Raw genomic sequence first — 19,827 nt, forward strand, 5'->3', positions numbered from 1 at the left:
AGGGCATGAACCCCGCCTTAGTGATAGGACCTCGCCACCACTCCTGGAACGGCAGCACCTCTGGGGAACCACACCTGGAGGGAGAGACAAAAAGGCATCCCGTGCAGCCGAGGGGTAGAAAGTGGGCCGCGCAAGGGACCTCCTCCGGGAGAACCTTCGGGACTGTGGATGAAGGGCATACAGTGGCCGTCCCTTCCCCGACGCATACAGTGGCCGTCGTCGCGGTTCCACAGCCCCTTGGGGTAGCAGCAGAAGGACGTACAGTGGTCATTTCTTCCCCAACGCATACAGTGGCCGTCGTTGCGGGGCTGCTCCCAAAGAAGGAAGAGGCAGATGAGGGATGTACAGTGGCCGTTCCCTCCCCAGTATGTACAGTGGCCATTACCGCGGGTCTGCCTGCCCAACGAGAAGTAGCTGATGGACGTACACCGGCCGTTCCCTCCCTGGTACGTACAGTGGCCGTTACCGCAGGGCTACTCCTGCAAGAGGCAGAGAAGGTGAATGAGGGATGTACAGTGGCTGTTGTCGCGGCTCCACTCCTGCCTTTGCCCGTCGGTGTGCATATGGTGGCTGTCACACTGAGGCTGGCTCCAGATGTGGCTGCAGCAGAAGGACGTACAGTGGCCATTCTGTACCCGATGCGTACAGTGGCTGTCGTCGTGGAGCTGCAGGGGGAGATAGCTGAGGGACGTACAGTGGCAGTTCCCTCCCCGGTACGAACAGTGGCCGTTACCGCAGCGCTGCCTGGGACTGTATCTGGAGCAGTCCCACCCCAATCCCGACAAGGGCTGGTCCAGCCGAGTAGTAGTTTCGCATTCCTGCAACGTCGTAGTTGGGTAGGTTGAGGGGAAGAGGGACACAAGGTTAGGGTGCACCTGAGCCCATCTCGCTCTGGGCCAGTGTCACAATCACCTGGCCCACCGTGGTGTCCTCCTTGGGTGGGGGTAGCACTGCAGCTTTGTAGCGGGGTGGGGGGTCTGGCGGCGGAAGCGCGCATTTTGCCACCGTCTGTGGTGAAGAAGTCACGGCCCCGTGACTGGAGGTGATATGTGCTTGTGGTGGAGGTCTGGTGTGTAGGGGTGATGTGTTGGAGGAGGGCGGTCCAGTGTTGTGTTATGTGGTTGGGTTCTTGATGAGGGTTGAGTGTGATGTGGAGTGTGGAGTGTGTAAAGTGTGGTGGAGGCTGCAAAGGAGCTGGTGTGTCCCTCGTATTCTCTGTTGAGGTCCGTGTGGAGGATGCCAGATGACACGCTGAAGTCTTGTCTCTGGTGGTGATGAGTTATTGGGGGTGTAGGTTGGTGGCGGAGAGTTGTGGGGTGGAGGAGGGGGTGAAGGTAAGGCAGCAGAGTGAGGTGTGTCGGGCGGAGAGGATGGTGATGTGCCGGAATCGGAGGAGGCCGGCGGGGGGTCAGGTTAGGGTGAAGTAGGGGAAGGGGTCCGTGAGGATGGTGAGGTTGAGGGTGGGGTGGGGGAAGTGAACGAGGAAAAAGAGGTGGGTGAGGGTGAGGAGGAGGAGGGTGTGATAGGGAAGGTGAATGAGTTGACTGTGTTGGCGGGGAAGGCGAGTGGTGGTGAACTGATGGTGGTGGGTGGTGCAGAGTGCTAGGTGGAAGGCAGTAGCCAGGAGGTGGTGGTTTTAGGAAGTAGGTTGGGGAAGATGAGGTAAGGGTTCTAGGAGGCCTGTGAAGGGGGAGGCAGGCTTTGTGTTGAGGGGGGATAGGAAGGGGGGAGGCGATAGTAGTGGAGAAAGTGGTGTGTGAGGTGGGAATGTTAGGAATAGGGGAAGGTAAAAGAGAAGAGATAGTAGGAGGAGAGTGAAAGGAAACATGATGTTTCCCCCTGTTGGAGACTGGGGGGGTATGTGGGGTGGCCCCAGTCATTACGGTGGGGTGCGAGGGCACCTTCTGTGCCTTTTCTGATGTCTTATCTTTCCCTGAGGCTTGGGGCAGTTGGTGTATGATGGGGAGGCTTGTAGGCGCCCTTGTGTTGTTTTGCTGCGCCGGGCAGCTTTTAGCTGCTCACAGATGTCTTTGATTGGGCATCCATGGCAGCAAGGAGAAAATTCCCACGGGTTGACGGTGACGAGACTCATGGGGAATTGATTGATTTCGCCGATACGTCGAGGGGTGGTGTGGATGACTAGAAGGTGCCTCATTAAACTGATTTCTTTATCCAGGTCTCCCGTCGGTTCATGTATCATAAAATGTTCTTTAATGAAACCGGGGAGGATCTTGAGGAGTTTGTGGAATATAAGCTGTTCGCGGGTTTTTGCGTCTGTTTCCGGGTACGCAGTGGTGACAAGCTGCCTAGCCTGGATGAATGTGTCATCAAGGCTTCCGTCGTATGTGAGGGTGTCTAGTTGCGAGAGGGCGACAACTTTGCCCAAAGAAGGCCTAACTGCCCGTTTCATGATATGTGTGAATTGGTTCCACTTTAGTTCGGGGACGATTTTTGTGGCTATGGTTGCCACAATTATGCCCAGGTGAGACAGTGTGACGGCAATTTTCTCCCTGTCGTTATCAAACCCTATGTCTAATAAGGGTTTTCCTCATCTAAGTACACACTGATGTCGTACTGTTTGGGGTTGAATACAGGCATTTGGACGTGTGGTTTGGCCGCCATTGTGCTAGATTTCCCATTATGTTCCTCCGTGTTCTAATCAGATCCAGAACAACTGCTTGCCACCAGTGTTATGCTGGGTGTTTTTAGACCGTCTTCTCATTCTAAAGACACCAGCGACTGAGCGGGGTCCTCTTTCTAGACCAGAAATAGAACACTTACAAAGGAACAGGGCATAAAAACTTGGCAGGACACCTTAACACATCTATTGTCTTAGTTCAATTCCCTTACAATATACATACAAAGATACACTGAATATGGATGGGGTAAAGTGACAGGTTAATTAATATTAGCATAACATATCACATGGGCACTGTGTTTACACCTGAGTTAATACACGAGAGAATATCACATAACCGTGGTGACACTGTTCATACACTTGGTCTCTTTGGACTGTACGTGGTAGGTTGGTCTCTTGACCACTCACTAATATATTACTCTGGTTCTGTGGCGCTTAGACATACACATAGCACTCTAGATAAACAGGAGTAGAGACCTTTCTGGGTAGTGTCACAAAGAAATGCTTTACAACTTTCTCTCAACAAGCATTGACTAAATGTTTACATATCTGTGAGAAGTGAGGACTGAATAAATAAGTGAATGATAAAATATGGTAATTTATTCCCTCTCTTCTTTTTTTTTTCATTCATTAGGAAGATAATTTATTCATTTATAACATGCAGCAATATCATAACAATACAGTTATAAATAAGGGTAGGGGAGAACGTTGAATGTAAACATTTTCCAATGATGCGCACATGAGTGCGAGGTGTGTGGCACATAAGGTCTGGGTCAGCCCATGGGGGTCATGCAGTACTCAGAAGCTGTTTGATGCAGGTTGCATCAAAAGAATTCGAGAGGGTTAATAACTATAAATATGTAGACAAAGCATTACTATGCAAGTATGTGGAGATGGTCTGGAAGCTCAACTACCCACACAACCTAGTGCAATCTATCTTTCCATCTCAATCATGCTGTAGTAATTTTTTGTGGGGATTTAAAGATGATATAAACTTTTTGTGAGATTGAATATGACTGGCCGACTCACCTTTCTCGATCGCTTCATATTCTAACTTTGGTAATTCACTCAAATTTAATGGCCAACAAATACTGAAATGATTGAGCTCTTTGACTAACAAGTGGTTATTTATGAAGTTGAACCCCGAATGACGATGGACAGACAGCTGGAATGGCATTTCTTCTGGACACAAGGAACAGTATTATAGAGCAGCAGAGCGAATCTACAGTACTGTCCTGGGATGTTTACACTCCAATGGCCTTTTCCATGCTGACTGTGAATATGACGATGAACAGACCGCTGGAATGGCATTTCTTCTGGACACAGTGGACAGTATTATAGAGCAGCAGAGTGAATCTACTGTCCTGGGATGTTTACACTCCAATGGCCTTTTCCACACTGTGAAAAATGGTGAATCCCTCTGAGTTTGTTTGGAGTGGCCACTTACTACTTTAATCATTTACATGAATTACCATTGAAACTACAATTTATCCATCCATTCATACACCATCCAATCCTATGTTGCCCCTTGAGAAGCATAGGAGCCTGGGGCTAGGCAAATTTGTCCTGACATTTAAGATGAGTGACCAACTTCACTCCTCCCTGAGTGGCATTTTGTGAGCAATAAATCCCAACCATCCCCTGGATATCAACCTCCACAGGCTCAATCTGACTGGAGTGCTTTAATTACTGTACCCACATAACCACCAGGCGGCATAATTTGGCTATATGGTTACCAACCAGCATAGTAAATGGTTTCCTGGTGTGCAGGAAACCATTTGTCTTGTCACTCTGAGTAGAGTCACCCATAGGCAGAAGGAAGAGGAAGGAATGAAGGAAAGAAAGACAGAAGACAGAGTGTAAAGTCACCCATAGGCAGAAGGATGAGAAAAGAATGAAGGAGAGAAAGACAGATCAGGAAGGAAGGAAGACAGGAGAGGGCAGACATCCAAAGCAGCACTACATCCAGTGAGTGGATGGTGAATGCCCCCACACAATTTATTCCTTCACTAAATTATCAACATAAACTTAACTTCATTGCTGCCATGGATTAACAACACAAACAAAATTTTATGAGCTTAAATTAGTTTTATATAAGCACTACAGCCAAGTTCAATATTAATTTTATTGGACCTCTCCATTTTCTTAATGGAAAGTTCCACATCAGCAGTCGCTATTTCATGAATTTTAATGCATGGAATTTTTTTTTTTTTTTTAAATAACAGAACGGAGGAAGGAAAAACAAATGGGGGAAAAAAAAATAATCCATACACCAGACTACTGCTGTCCTCCATTCATAAAATATCTGTAACAGTTAGACTTGAACAGTTGTGGGTTGAAATTTGGAGGAAAACAACTCTGGGGAAGTGAGTTCCAGAGAGATGCAGTTCGGGGAATGAAAGAATTCTGATAGGCAGAAGTTCTGCAATATGGTTGAGTGACATTCCAGTCATGAGCGCTACCAGATGCCCGTGTAGCACGAGGGAAGGCATGGAGAGGCGGCACCATGGACACAACCTTGTCTGAGCACTTGCCAAAAAAATATCTGTAAAATAATGCAAGGGAGGCAACTTTCCCTCTTACTTGCAGGGGAGGTAGTTTATATGTAATGGCAGGGTTGTTAATGATTCTAACAGCTTTATTCTGAATTTTGTCCAGTTGTCTCAATGCAACCTCTCCACAACCATTCCACAAGGGTGAGCAATATTCAAGCTGAGAGCGCACATGACTCTTATAAATTATAGCTAACTGCTCATCGGCGAAGAAGTTACGGACTCTGTACAATAATCCAAGTTTCTTTGAGGCGGCCTTAGCAAGTGATCTGACATGAGAGGTCCAGCTGGGGACACTGTTAAGTGAGACACCAAGAATTTCAATACTTTTGGAGATGGGAATATTAGTAGCACTGAAGGTAATGTATGAATCTGGCAATATCTGTCTATTAGTAAACTGTATATATTTAGTTTTACTAGCATTAAAAGAGACAAGGTTGTTTTGTCCCCATTCACTGATTGTAGCTAGATCTTGATTTATGGAGATGGCTGTACTGAGTTGAGAGGTAGAGATATTAGACTTTGTAAATGGATGTCTGAGTGTGAATGAACTATGTAGTGTTGAGTCATCTGCATATGAGTGAACGGGATTGTGAGTGGCAGATAAGAGATCATTAATATGAACCAGAAATAGGGTTGGCGCCAGAACTGATCCCTGCGGCACGCCAGCGTTAACCGAGTGGAAATTCGAATATACATCATCTACTTTTACTCTTATTTTCCTGTCACTAAGATAAGAAGAAATCAAAGGAACAAAAGACGTTAGTCCATAGCAAGGGAGTTTGGACAGCAGGGAACAGTGCCATACTCTGTCGAAAGCTTTAGAGATATCAAGAGCTACTGCATGAGTTTCTCCAAAAAGATCAATTGATTGATGGATGGTATGAGTTAAGAGATTGAGTATGTCAATGGTGGATCTTTCGTGGCGAAAACCGTATTGTCTATCACTAATTAAGTTGTTGGATTCAAGATGTTTAACAATATGCTTATTAATTAAAGTTTCAAATACCTTACCAAGAGAAGATGTGACAGCTATTGGTCTGTAATTGGAGGGGTCAGACGAACTTCCTTTCTTCGGAACTGGGTGGATATTGGCTTCTTTCCATGAATTTGGGAATAAAGAAGTACGTATGCATAGTCTGAATAATTTGGCTAGGACAGAGGCAAGTTCAGGGGAACACTTTTTCAAAACAATTGGAGGAATTCCATCTGGGCCTGGAGCTTTGTTGGTAGGTAAATTGTCTAGGATGGATTTTACGAATCTTGTCTGTATTTTAAGTGGGGCAATTTCGGGAGAATCAAGTTCCAGTACTGAGACATTCTGGCTGGTATCATCTATGGTAGAGTTTCTTGCAAAGGTACTAGCAAAGATATCTGCTTTCCCACGTGGATCATTTGTAATATTGCCATCTGAAGATTTTAGTGGGGGAATGGAAGATGACTTGTTAAAGTTATTATTGAAAGAATTAAGAGTTGACCAGAATATTCTATTGTCATTAGGGTTGTTAAGTAGTTTTGATGCTTGCTTTTGAAGAAAGTTTGATTTAGATAGATTTAATACAGCTTTTGCATGATTTCTAGCAATTTTAAATTGGGAGAGTGATTCAGATGTTTTTGATTTTAAGTAAGAGTTATATGCTAATGACTTTTGGGCTGTTGCTCTGGCACAATTGCCATCAAACCATTTTGGAGAGTTTGATCTTTTAGTGAACTGTTGACTTGGTATGAATAAATCCATACCAGCTAGTATTAAGTTGCAAATGTGGGACTGGGTAGTATTGGGATCACTAGAGAAGAAAGACTGCCATGGAACATCAGCAAGATAATTTCTAAATCCATCCCAGTCTGCCCTGTCAAAGTGCCATCGGGTCACCCTGACAGGTTCGGAATGGGGAGGTGTAGGAGGGTTAACTAGTGAGGCTTTGATGAGATTGTGGTCAGAGGATCCAAGTGGTGACAGTACCTCTATCCTGTATTGATCTGGATTATTTGTCAAGAATAAATCCAAGAGATGGGCATTATGGTCAGGTATATCAGGTATTCTGGTTGGTTGCTTTACCAACTGGGTGAGATTAAACGATTTCGCAAACAGCTCGCATTCTAGACCAGCATCGTCAGTCCGGGCAGAATGCAATAACCATTCAACATTGTGTATGTTAAAATCACCCAAAATGGTAATTTCATTGCCAAGGGCAAGGTCAAGGATACTCAACTAAGTGGATATGGAATCAAATACACTGGGTTCCGAAGAAGCATTGGGGGAACGATAAACTACACAGATATATTTGGTAATGTTTTGGCAATTTAATTTATATAATGAGTAATCAAAACTGGATGAAGTGAAGTTTAAAATAGTATCAACTGCATATTGGAATTTGATATAACAACAGGTGCCGCCCTTGTTTCGAAAGTTTGTAAGGAGATGGTAACCGGGAAAACAAAATGGAGATATATCGGTAGAGGGTGAGATTTGTGGTTCTGTGAGGAAAAGGGCCAAAGGGGATATGGACTGAAGGAATAATAAATTAACTCATTCATCTTCTAATCCAGTGTTGCCCCATGAGATGCGCAGAAGCTCGGGGCTAGGCAAGTTGGTCCTCATATTTAAGATGAGCGTGACCAGCCTCACTCATCCCTGAGTGGCATTATGTGAACAATAAACTCCATCCACCCCTTGGAATTAAACATGCACTGGACCACTCTCATTGAAGCACCATAATTATCCATTAAACCCCCAGATGCCATAATTTGGTTATATGGTTACCACCCAGCATATTAAATGGTTTCCAGGTGTACAGGAAACCAGTTGGCTTGTCACTCAGTGTCGAGTCACACGTAGCCAAAAGGAAGAGGAAAGAATGAAGGAAAGAAAGACATAAGAGAAGTTATTAACATCTTGATTACAATATAACTGTCTTTGACATCAGATGCAGTACATTTTATTTGATGGTATTTATAAGCTACCATTAACTAACAAAAGGAATGCTATTTCTTGGATTTCAAAACCAATTAGAATCATCAGCCCATCATTCTGAGTTTAAATCTTTGCTTCAAACTATAAGAATTATATCTAAGGACACCTCTCAATGGGTGTGAGGGGAGAGGATTTTCCCAGATGCCTTACTCACTCCCAATATGTTCTTACAAATGTGATGAAGAAAGTTTGCTTCCTGATTCACAAACTTTTACCTGGGCAAAACATAACTAAAAACCAATAAAAAAATAACTGTGCACTACGATGAAGAAAGATTATCATGATTCATAAAACCCTGAGTTGGGCAATCATCACTAAACACAACCATAAACCTGTAAACAAATTTTTTCCAGTGAGCTTGGAGAAAGCTCATTACCCACTTCAAACAACATCTACCCCAGTGATAGGCAACTATAAATCAATACTCAAAGCATTACCGCTTAATTGGAGACAATCTGTTACATGTTTAACACAACCTTGAGCTGAACAATCATCATACATAACCATAACTCTGTTGCAGATACAAACCTGCTTGCATATTTACAATGAGAAAGTTCACTACACAATACACACAAGATTAAGCTGAGTAATTCATTACCATCAATCAGGAGGGAAAAAAAATGGTAATGAAATCAGGAAAATTCACTGCTTAACCTGACCTACGGTCCTTCATTTCATCCCCATGAAGCATTCTGCATACATTCCTTAACTTTATTCTTAACCTCATTCTCAGCTGACTCCATTAATCAACATCATCATCATGAGCCTATAACCACCTTCAGCTATGGTGAGCTTTTGTTGTTGTCCTGGGCTCACATATATGTAAACCCAGGAGACTGATGGCTAAAGATTCCCTTCTCCTCAGTCAACCATCCTCTTTTTGGGGGAGGGAAGGAACTGAGGGGCATTTATATAACTGGGCAGCTCCACTACCCAGTTGAATGGGTGCCACCACTGGAAGGCCCTTCTCTTCAGCACCATGGGGATGGGTCCAGAAACTAAAGGGAAAGTACATAAGTTGGAGAACTACTAACAGCATGCCCAGTGAAATGCCCTTCAATGAAATGTTACTGTGGACTAACACTTCCTTTAGCTTGGAGAACAAAGGTGCCTCAGTGCTTCCTTTTCCAGTGCTGTGAGGTCAGGATGCCATAGGTCCAGCATAAACACAGCTCTAGGGTTATTCTGTGGGGCACCAGGGGGTGTGGGAGCATAGGAAGCAGTGTGAAGGAAGGAGTCATCAAAGAGTAAACACTGCCCTGCCTCCCATTGGTGCTGTCTGCCAGCCACCTCCAGCCAGCAGCCTTTGGGGATCTCCAGACCTAGGCAGGAGGTAAAGATCAGTGGTCATCACTGTTATCAGTTTTACTATCATCAGCAGCAGCAGCTTATCATTATCACTCATCAGCACCACCAGTATCACCCAGTTCAACATTATCAACATTATTATCAAAAGCTTTGTCTTTATTGCCTTTATCAACAGAACACCAACACCAACACTGCCACCACCAATTTCATCAAATCTAATTAAGTTTGGGACCACAACAACTGCAACCATAATATAACAGTAATGACCATCACCATCATTACTGTCATCATCTTCCTAACCTAATTTCCTACCCTATACCTGTATTTCAAATGAGTGGGTATGATGCAGCAATAGGAAATGAATCAACATGGATTAGCCATCTTTTTGAACGTGGGTCATTACACTGATACAAATGACAACATGACTAACCCTATCATCATCATCATCGCCCAATTTCCCATTATATGCAAAAGGGGTGGGTAAGATCCACAAATAGATGATAATCTAATGAAAACATAAAAGGATTCAGAAGCCTCATACAAGAATCTGCCAGTAATAACATGAATCACAGATAACAAACAAAGGTCAACGAATTGCTAAAAATGGAATGAACAACTACTGTTGTAATAGAAAAATGCATTTTTTTTTTTTTTTCATCACCCAATAACAAAGATAAAGAGTGCAATGACTGACTGAGAGAGGATATAGGACTACTGTCATCATCACCATATCACCATCAGCATCATTTTATCATATCATCCTAACCCTAAGTTCCAACTGACAGAAGGGGTGATGTAGATTTTAGAAACAATGAAGGAATGCACACCGAAGTAAAACCATCAGACAGCATCCTCAATGAAATAGGCCTCACAATCACTGACACCTCATCCAAGCTTCTGAAATCCTGGTTCCACCTCAAGCAAAGCCATTTGTAGATTCTTTTTTCTGTCAGATACACTGTTTGTACACATGAAGGATCATTACTCAGTCAACTATGAGGTTAATAATGGGGTGTCATACTTGTTATGTGCATCTCTGTGCATACTTCATCCATCTACTTCAGTCTATGATTTAGCTCCTTCAACTACCATATTTTTCTCCATGGCCATTCATCAGGCAAAATGAAGAAGGACTGATGCTATGTTTGGAAATGATAGTGATTTTTTTTTTTTTTTTAAATTTAAATCAGAGGATGTGTTGAAGAGAGATGTCTTCACACGGAGGCACCGATATAACTAGGCAGCTCCATTGTCTGGTTACACAAGCATTCCTCATGTGCCTCACTATCGCCTGAAAGGTGGAGGATGAACTCCAGAAAAGCCATTTTAGCTTGCAGTTCAATAAGTTCACATTTATATGAGTCTAAGGCCACAACAGCCACAGGAGGTCTTCCTCAAACTGAAGACATCTTTCATTTTCTTCTTGCTACCTCCAGATGATTTTACTAGATTTGGAAGTGACCATTCATTCTCTTGTTTATACATATAAAAAAAAAAATCTAAAAAAAAAATCTGGAGAAAGCAAGAATAAAATTAAAAGATATCACACCACTGAAGTGATTAATACTTTGTATACACCACTAATCACTCAAGAACAAAATGCTCAAAAGCCTTGCAACCCTGTGAGATTACAGCCTTTGTTTAGATGGTACTCTTTACTGTACTGGATGGTAGGCACAATGGATACCTTGTTAAGGCACCTAAATCAGATGTGCCACACAGGTCTAAGGCCAAAGGGTAGCTGAGATTAAATGTACACATATTCAAGGGCCAGCGACTAGTAACTTTCACTTTATATGTCTGGACTGAGGAGGCTAGTCCCAGGCCTTGGAGATTCTGAAAATGGGGAAGTAAATAACTAGATGTTGGACAGACAGAGTAACTCTCTCACCTAAGTGGCAACGTAACCTGATGTTGGAAGGTCCGTGGTGGGGTGAGATAAGTGAGTCGGGGTAGAGACAACTGAAGCTGGCATTACCAAACACACAATCAGTCATGGCAGGCGGCAGTGATTGCAGCAGGGCAGCAGTGTTTGGACACCTGGTGGAGGGGGGTAAACTTTGTATCATCTATAGTGTCCCATAAATTCTGCCCCTCTCCCGGTGACGACTCAGGATGCCTGGAACCATTGTCTGACTCTCTTCTTCTTCATTTCTGCAACATTCGTGGCTTTTCCTCTAACTTTCGCTCTGTTGAGCACCACCTCTCCTGCTCTAAACCTCACCTTCTTTTTCTAACTGAGACTCAGCTGTCCAAGGCAACTGACAGCAAACCCTTTTCTGTATCCTCCTACTTTCTCTATACTCATTTCAAAGCCAAAGGTGGCTGTTGTGTATATATACGCAACAACTTATCTTCCTCTTGTGTTCCTGAACTAGATTCTTCTGAATTCTCTATACTCTGGCTTTGGTTTTCATGTCATACTCTGACTAAATATATCTGTGCTGTTTACTTATCTCCTAATTCTACTGACTATCAAAAATTATTTGACTATCTTACTTCTACGATGGAACATATTCTATCCACTTCTCCTTTCTCTGAAATCTCCATTTTAGGAGATTTCAATGTTCACCACCACCTTTGGCTCTCCTCTCCTTTCACTGATCCACCTGGTGAACAAGCCTACACCTTTTCTATCCTTAATGACCTAGAGCAGCTTGTACAGCACCCTACCCGTATCCCTGACCACCTTGGAGAGAGCTCCAACATACTTGACCTCTTCCTTACAACTAATCCTTCTGCTTACACTGTTAATCTTTTCTCTCCGTTGGGCTCCTCCGATCACAACCTTATCACCTTAACCTGTCCTATCGCTCCGGTACGGCCTGCGGACCCTCCAAAGAAACGTCGTCTGTGGCACTTTGGAGCTGCGGATTGGGAGGCCCTCAGGCAGTACTTCTTTGATTTTCCCTGGAATGATTATTGCTTCCATGGCCGGGAGCCATCTGGGTGTGCCTTGCGCATTACGGAGGTTATTCTCTCGGGCATGGAAGCATACATTCCTTTCTCATATCCTTTGACTAATGCACAAAAGCCTTTGTTTAATCACGCTTGTTCTAATGCTGTCCACAACAAGGAGAGGGCCTATAAAAGGTACCGGACCCAACCCACCCCTGAATCACATCATCTTTACATTTCTGCCCGGAATCGTGCTAAGTCTGTTCTTCGCTCTGCTAAAAATAATTTCATCCATACTAAATGCTCTCAACTCTCTAACTCGAATTCTTCCTGCTCCTTCTGGCACCTTGCCAAAAACCTTTCTAACAACTTTACCTCATCATTCTTCCCTCCTCTTTTCTACTCTGATGGCTCTGTAGCAATTTCTTCTACTGATAAAGCAGATCTCTTTGCTCAGACTTTCTCCTCCAATTCCAACCTAGACGATTCCGGTGCTGTTCCTCCATCACTTCCCCCCCTCTAACTTCCTCATGGTTGATATTAAAATTTATTCAGCTGATGTATTTTCTGCCATCACAGGCCTCAATACTAATAAGGCATATGGGCCTGATGGAGTCCCTCCTGTTGTTCTCAAGAACTATGCTTCTGTGCTTACACCCTGCCTAGGCAAACTCTTTCGCCTTAGTCTATCAACTTGTACCTTTCCATCTTGCTGGAAGTTTGCTCTCATTCAGCCGGTCCCAAAGAAGGGTGACCATTCCCAACCCTCTAACAATCGTCCGATTGCTTTAACATCCTGTATCTCAAAAGTTTTTGAGTCTGTTCTTAATAGAAAAATTTTAAAGCATCTTTCCTATCACAACCTTCTTTCTGATCGTCAGTATGGGTTCCTACAGGGATGTGCCACAGGCGATCTTCTCACCTACCTTTCAGACTCCTGGTCATCTTCTTTTCGGGACTTTGGTGAAAGCTTTGCCATTGCACTTGGCATCTCAAAGGCTTTCGATTGAGTCTGGCATAAATCTTTAATTTCCAAACTGCCCTCTTACGGTTTCTATCCTTCTATCTGTGCCTTCGTCTCCAGCATCCTTTCTGGTCGTTCTATAGCCGCTGTTGTAGACACCCATCGTTCTTCTCTTAGATCTATTAACAATGGTGTTCCTCAGGTCTCTGTCCTATCAACAACTCTCTTCCTTTTATTCATCAATGACCTTCTAAGCTGTACATCTAACCCTAACCACTCATACACTGATGACTCCACCCTTCACTTTTCCATTCGATTCCCGCAACGTCCATCTCAGCAGTTACTTCAACTAAAAGGGATGAGGCTATGGCACACCTAATGTCTGACATGGCTCATATCTCTAACTGGGGTAAAAATAATCTGGCTGTTTTTAATGTATCAAAGACTCAGTTTTTGCACCTATGAACCCGACAAAATCTTCCACAGGTATACCCACTAATGTTTTATAATATTCAGCTTAATCCTGCATCATCCTTGAACATGCTTGGGGTTTCATTTACTCGGGACTTATCTTGGAAAGATCATATTACATTTCTTGTAAAATCTGCTTCCAAGAGATGGGTGTGCTAAGCCGACTCCGTTCCTTCTTTATCCCTGCACAACTGTTGACTCTACACATGGGTTTTATCCACCCCTGTGTGGAGTACAACTCTCATATGTGGGGAGGCTCCCTACATACAGCTCTTCTCAATAGGGTGGAGTCAAAGGCTTTTCACCTCATTAACTCTCCTCCTCTTACTGACTCCCTTCACCCTCTGTCTCTTCGCCGCACTGTTGCATCTTTTATTTCTTTTCTATTGCTACTTCAATGGTCACTGCTCCTCTGAACTGTCTGCATGCATTCCTTCACTTCTACGATGGGTGCGTAGCACCCGTCTAGCAGCAAACTCTCATCCCTTTTCTGTCCAACTCTCTAATGCAAGAGTTAACCGTTACTCCCAGTCTTTCATTTATGCAACAGGTCAACTCTGGAACTGTCTCCCTCTGTCTGTATTTCCTGCTTCCTATGATCTCCAGTCTTTCAAACGCAGTGTGTCCAGGCATCTCGAAATGATCGGATCTTGAATTTGGCTCACTCTTGTATTTTGTTTTTCTCTTGGAAGGAACAGTTTTGCGGGCTCATTGCCTTTGGTTCCTTCTTCCTCACATAAAAAAAAAAAAAAAAAGTATTCATACATGCTAGAGCAAAACTTTCACTTTCATTACTCCTAGTATATATACTCGTATTCTTATAAGACCACGAATAGGATGGATGGACAGTGTGAAGAGACCGTTGGATGCGAGAGGGATGTCTGTTGAGCAAGGAAGAGTGGCTGTGCGTGACAGAAATAAATGGAGAGAAATTGTGAATGAATAAGTGATGTCGCAGCCCTGAGGGGATATTCTCCCGCATTTGGTCTGATCAGTTAGTCAGGTCAGGTGTGGGTAAGGGGATGGGTCTGTTATGATGTGGCAGGGGTAAACCAGTTCTGCTGTCGGGCCCTGCTGCAGATGTCACTGATTGCATTGCGCAGTTGACCCTTGTGCGGTGAGGATCTGTCCGTTCTCCCCTTTGGGGCTAAGATGCGAATGAATGTGTTTGAATGCATGAGTAAATGGGGAGTGTGTTGTCCTGTCTCGGCTACCTCCCTTTCCTTGGGGGAAGCAGCCTAGGTATATAGATAGATAGATTTTCATTTCTATTTACATTCTCTATTTTATTTACACTATGTTATGCACTGTCACTTGCAGTAACTTATAAAACTATTTTCCACTGTTCAGTTATATTTATTCATTGCTTTCACTTGCTGTTTACGCATTATTTACACAGTATTTACATTTCCACTTGCACTGTTTTAGAGTCACCAGAAAGATTGTAGTCACTGTCCATCATTATCATCGATACATTAGCCAGTTCACGTTCCACAGCAGAGTCACTTAGCCCTTTACCCTTACACATGAGGTTTAATAGAGGTAGAGGTCACAGGGCCCTTTGCATGGGGCTAAAATGCGGAGGAATTGGACAGGCGCGAATCCGATGTGGTTTCACCTTGAAAGACGACAGTAAACTGAATGCTGTGGCCTAGGGGCAGTGAAGGATTGCCAATGTCAGCTTGGTGACAGATGCTAATATATACGCTAAGAAATGATTGGCAGGAAATCTAGACAATACATAATAAATTTGGTAGTTCCAGGTGAATGTAAATATCACTTAGGCTTCTCCCTTCCTTTCTTATATAAATTTTTATTATGATAACAGGTCATACGGCATATTTCAGGGGGAAATAAACAGGGAAAATTAGCGAACGAGTGCATGTGAGGTGTTGCCAGGTGATAATTAGCCCATTCCAGATGTATGGCAGTATCAATTACCTTTTCTCTTTCTTTAATATATCATTTGGTATAAGAATAGGGCAAGGGGCACATTTCAATGGATAAAATGAGTGGAAAAATCCGTCCAGGATTTGTGGTCAAGCAGCAGGAGAGGGTTATGGTGGGGAGGTAAGGAGGGGGGGAGTCAAGGACAGGAGAAAAATGGCTAAATTGTCAACAGTGGATGCGAGTACAAGTGACATTAGCAGAACTGAGTATAGCTGGACACTGGTAGTACTGATAGCTGATACAAGCCACCACTTAGAAGCCCGGGCGAATTCAAAATAACACAGAATCAGAAAAGTGACACCCCGCCGTATGATCCCTTGCTCTCGAGCGTCACGAAAGTGACGCCCCGTGGTTAAGGGGTTAACATGGCATAAAGTTCCCACATCACCATCTTGAATGCCTAGTTGTAACAGCAAATTAAAATATGATGTCGGTCACAAAGGAGTGCCATGGAAAGGAAGTAGTCATACTACTGTTTTATTTTGCCACTACAGGAAACACTGCAGAAAACAAAAACTGGGCCAAGTTGAGATGAAAAAAAGTACTGACTTTAAAAGTTTTAGCATTATTGTATCACAACATTGGCCTAGACTAAAGTATATAAGGTGCTCACTGTACTGATCAGTATCAGTATCATTATCACTATCATCCTATTATTCACTAAAACAGTGGGAAGGCAAGATCCATATATAGGAAAAGGCAACCATAAAAGAACAACAACCAAGAAAGCAACCAGTGAAATGAGCCATACATTGTTTAACTCATTCCTGCTATCAAAAATCTCACCTCCACCTAACAAGCACAAAAACCATTTACACAGTTTTATTGATACAGTGCTACCTACTTCTCCCATCCTTCCTGTCACTTTTTATTACTCTTCAATTCAGCTAGCTCTGCAATGAATGACAAGCCTAATGGTTTCCTGTAACCCAGGAAACCATTTAAAACCCTGAGTGGTACCCACATAACCAAATAATTGAGTAATGTGGAGCCAAATATGGTGCCCTTCTTAACTGGGTGGGAGACTCAAAAGCAGTGTCCATCCAGGAACCAAATCTCCACATTTTTCCCTGCACCTTGCTGTGATGGGGCACTGTCTACTGCAAGTGAACATCAGTTCATTGGATGGCTTGGCTCTGCAGGGGTGGTTGTTTGCCTAAGGTCAGGCAGTGAAGAGGAAGAGGAGGCAAACAAAATGGAGGTAGGTGAATCAAGGCAATGCATCGATGTTCTGCTGATGGAGTGAGTCAGCTTTTCCTGCATGCTGGTGGATGTCTTAGCTGGGAAGAATGATAATGTCATTTGCCTCGTTGCTTGTTTCTTGTGTGAAAGTAGCTCGCATTACATATGCAACTGCTTCTCATTTGCATAGCATGTTGCATCATTCCAGGCTGATTGGATCCTTTTCCTGAATGAATGCAAGGGCATGGTCCATCATTCCTAAAAACTCCTTAAGAGTCTTCAGATCCAACACTTATGCCAGTTCCTCCTCCTCTGCCACCTCTTCACCTTCTCCTTGTGGCATCTGCTCCTCCATTTCCATCAGCAACTCACTGGATATATTTTTGGTGTGGCTAATAAGAACCCATGCCGCCATGTGGCCTGCATTTGTTGCCTCCCCATACATCATGATACCTACTGTATATAATTTTCTGAGGCTGGCATGGGCCATGACTTGATCAAACCAGCTATTGCTGACTTCTCTTTAATATCCACTCCCTCCCTCTCCTTCAGGTCCTTCTAGAGTGATACAGCCTTGTCACAGACAAAGCTCTTACCTAGGGACACCCTAGCATAATTCTTCTTGCTCATCCACAGCACAAGTACTCGCTCCATCTCCTCTCTTATCAGTTCCCTGGTCCGTGTAACGCACATGGCAGTCTGGGTGGGAACCTGTTTCCCGGCTGTGAGGACTGCCACAGACTTCTTGATCATGGTCAACACAGTCGACTGGGACATCTTAAGGGTGTGAGCAATCTTACTTGTCCATTCTTCAGCCACATGGCACTTTACAATGTCCTACTTAACTTCAAGGGAAATGCTTCACCTTACCCTCTTGGCTTTTCCTTCAGTGCCTTCACTGACACTGCACTCTCCACTGGGCCCTTCACTTGCAACACACTTTCCAATGGACCCTTTACTAGCACCACACTTACCACTGGGGACTGCACCTTTGCCAGACATGAATTCTAAGTTTCAAGCTACTGTATTTCACTATTAAATCATATCTATCCACTTCATACTGAACACTACACAGTTGAGGGAACACTTGCACTGCAATACAGTACACTACTGCAGTAGCAATGGTAGTCCAATGGCGATGCACAGGCAGGAAGACGATGTAACACGATGAACATAAGGGGTGATGATCGCTGCAGCAAAACACATGAAAGCGGCCAATCAGGATGCAGACTTCAAAGGAGTGGCGTGATGGAGGAAGCATATGTCGAGGCTTTAAAAAGGGGTTCTGTACATGAAAACACACACAGCCATCTTGGCTCAAACATATGACTGTTGGCTTATGTGTGTGGCAATGTGGATGCAAATAATAATTGCATGTGGGAGTTGGATTGCACTGGCCATCATTATAATGATTCTCACGACAGCTCAGCAAGGCCAGGTAGACCTTTTTGTACATTGTTCTAGCGATTCATTGCATGGTGAGGCCTGACTACAGATGGTATTTCTTATTAACTAAACATCATCATCATCATCATCATTATTATCATCCGGACCCCCTTTCCCACCCTGGACAGGGAGATTCAGGGTGATAACAAATGATTTACATTAATGTCACATAACAGAATAAAACATTTACTGAAATAGGACAAACAATGCAGGAAGTCCTCAAGACATCTCAGCAATGTGTTCCACAGTATCACAGAGGGAAATTGGTAAATCAGCTATCTAGGAAGCATGGAATCTTTGATGCAAGTTTTCTGTAATTTACTATTGACTTACTGGCAAAAAAAAAAAAAAAAAAAAAAAAAAAAAAAAAGCAATTTGCAACAAGGATTTACTGTACAATATTTCAAAGTTCTTCATCATGTGTTTCATAATACACAGCAATGTATAAGTGTCAATTTTTTTTTGGTTGGCTGCACACAATGACTAACCTGTGACTGTTGGCCTGGTGTATGATGCCCTGGTCCAGCAATGGGAAGACACACCAGTGTCCACGCTCAATGTCATTCAACTTCCACCCAGAGTGATCTCCGTTCTGCAGTGCCGCAAACACTGACTGAAACACATAACACTTAAACAATGTTTACTCATACACTAATCATGCACATAATCAATTGGCTACATCAATGATATGATATATTGTATAAAGCAAAATATTGTATAAAGTGGAGAAAAAACAAACAAACAAACAAAAAAAAAGCATTATAATTGGATGGAACGCTTTTGGTAAACATAGAGACATTATGAATAGTAGCCTGCCAGTTTGTATGAAACGAAAAGTATATAACGAATGTATAATTCCAGCTATCACGTATGGTTGTGAGACCTGGAAACTGACAAAATCAATGGAAAATAAATTAATCCATTCTAAGAGAGCAATGGAAAGGTCAATATTGGGAATATCTTTAAGAGACAGGAAAAGATCAACTTGGATGAGAAAGCAAACTAAAGTCAAAGATATTATAAAAGTTATTAAAGAACAGAAATGGAGGTGGGCAAGCCATGTAGCAAGAATAAGGGATAACCGATGGAGCAAGAGGTTGACTGACTGGACACCAAGAGACTGTATGCATAGCAGAAAAAGATCAGACAAGGGGTGGAGAGATGAGATAGAGAAATTTGTAGGGAAAACGTGGCAAAGATTGGCTCAGTCAAGGAATTCGTGGAGAAGGCTGAGGAAGCCTTTGTTCAGCAGTGGACTTGTAATGGCTGATGATGATGATGATATATATACTGTACATATATATATACAGTAAGGAATATATATACATAAGGCAGGAATATTGTGCCCTGAAGCTCCCACTTTATGAGAATTCCGCATTATAGGGCCGTATGTTTACATGTTAAAGGGCTTCATGGTACCTAAGCCAGCCCCAAGTTAACCTTT

The 19,827-nt window shown here is 43.2% G+C and overlaps 1 protein-coding gene across 1 annotated transcript in view; it reads right to left on the reverse strand.

Moving 5' to 3' along the window:
• Positions 1 to 9,245: 9,245 nt before the first annotated feature.
• The window catches only part of LOC145408361 (aspartate beta-hydroxylase domain-containing protein 2-like), a 105,127-nt gene continuing 94,545 nt past the window's right edge, over positions 9,246 to 19,827 (reverse strand). Inside the window, exons 3-5 of the mRNA XM_080279086.1 lie at positions 18,872 to 18,996; positions 11,364 to 11,512; positions 9,246 to 9,486 (exon numbers count right to left, since the gene is read on the reverse strand). Coding sequence (XP_080135212.1) covers positions 9,254 to 9,486; positions 11,364 to 11,512; positions 18,872 to 18,996 — 507 coding nt within the window. The 3' untranslated portion in view covers positions 9,246 to 9,253. The remainder of the gene's footprint in view (positions 9,487 to 11,363; positions 11,513 to 18,871; positions 18,997 to 19,827) is intronic.

This window comes from Coenobita brevimanus, chromosome 77 (assembly GCF_032717465.1).
Source record: "Coenobita brevimanus isolate Jiangsu-jjx chromosome 77, ASM3271746v2, whole genome shotgun sequence".
NCBI lineage: Eukaryota > Metazoa > Arthropoda > Malacostraca > Decapoda > Coenobitidae > Coenobita > Coenobita brevimanus.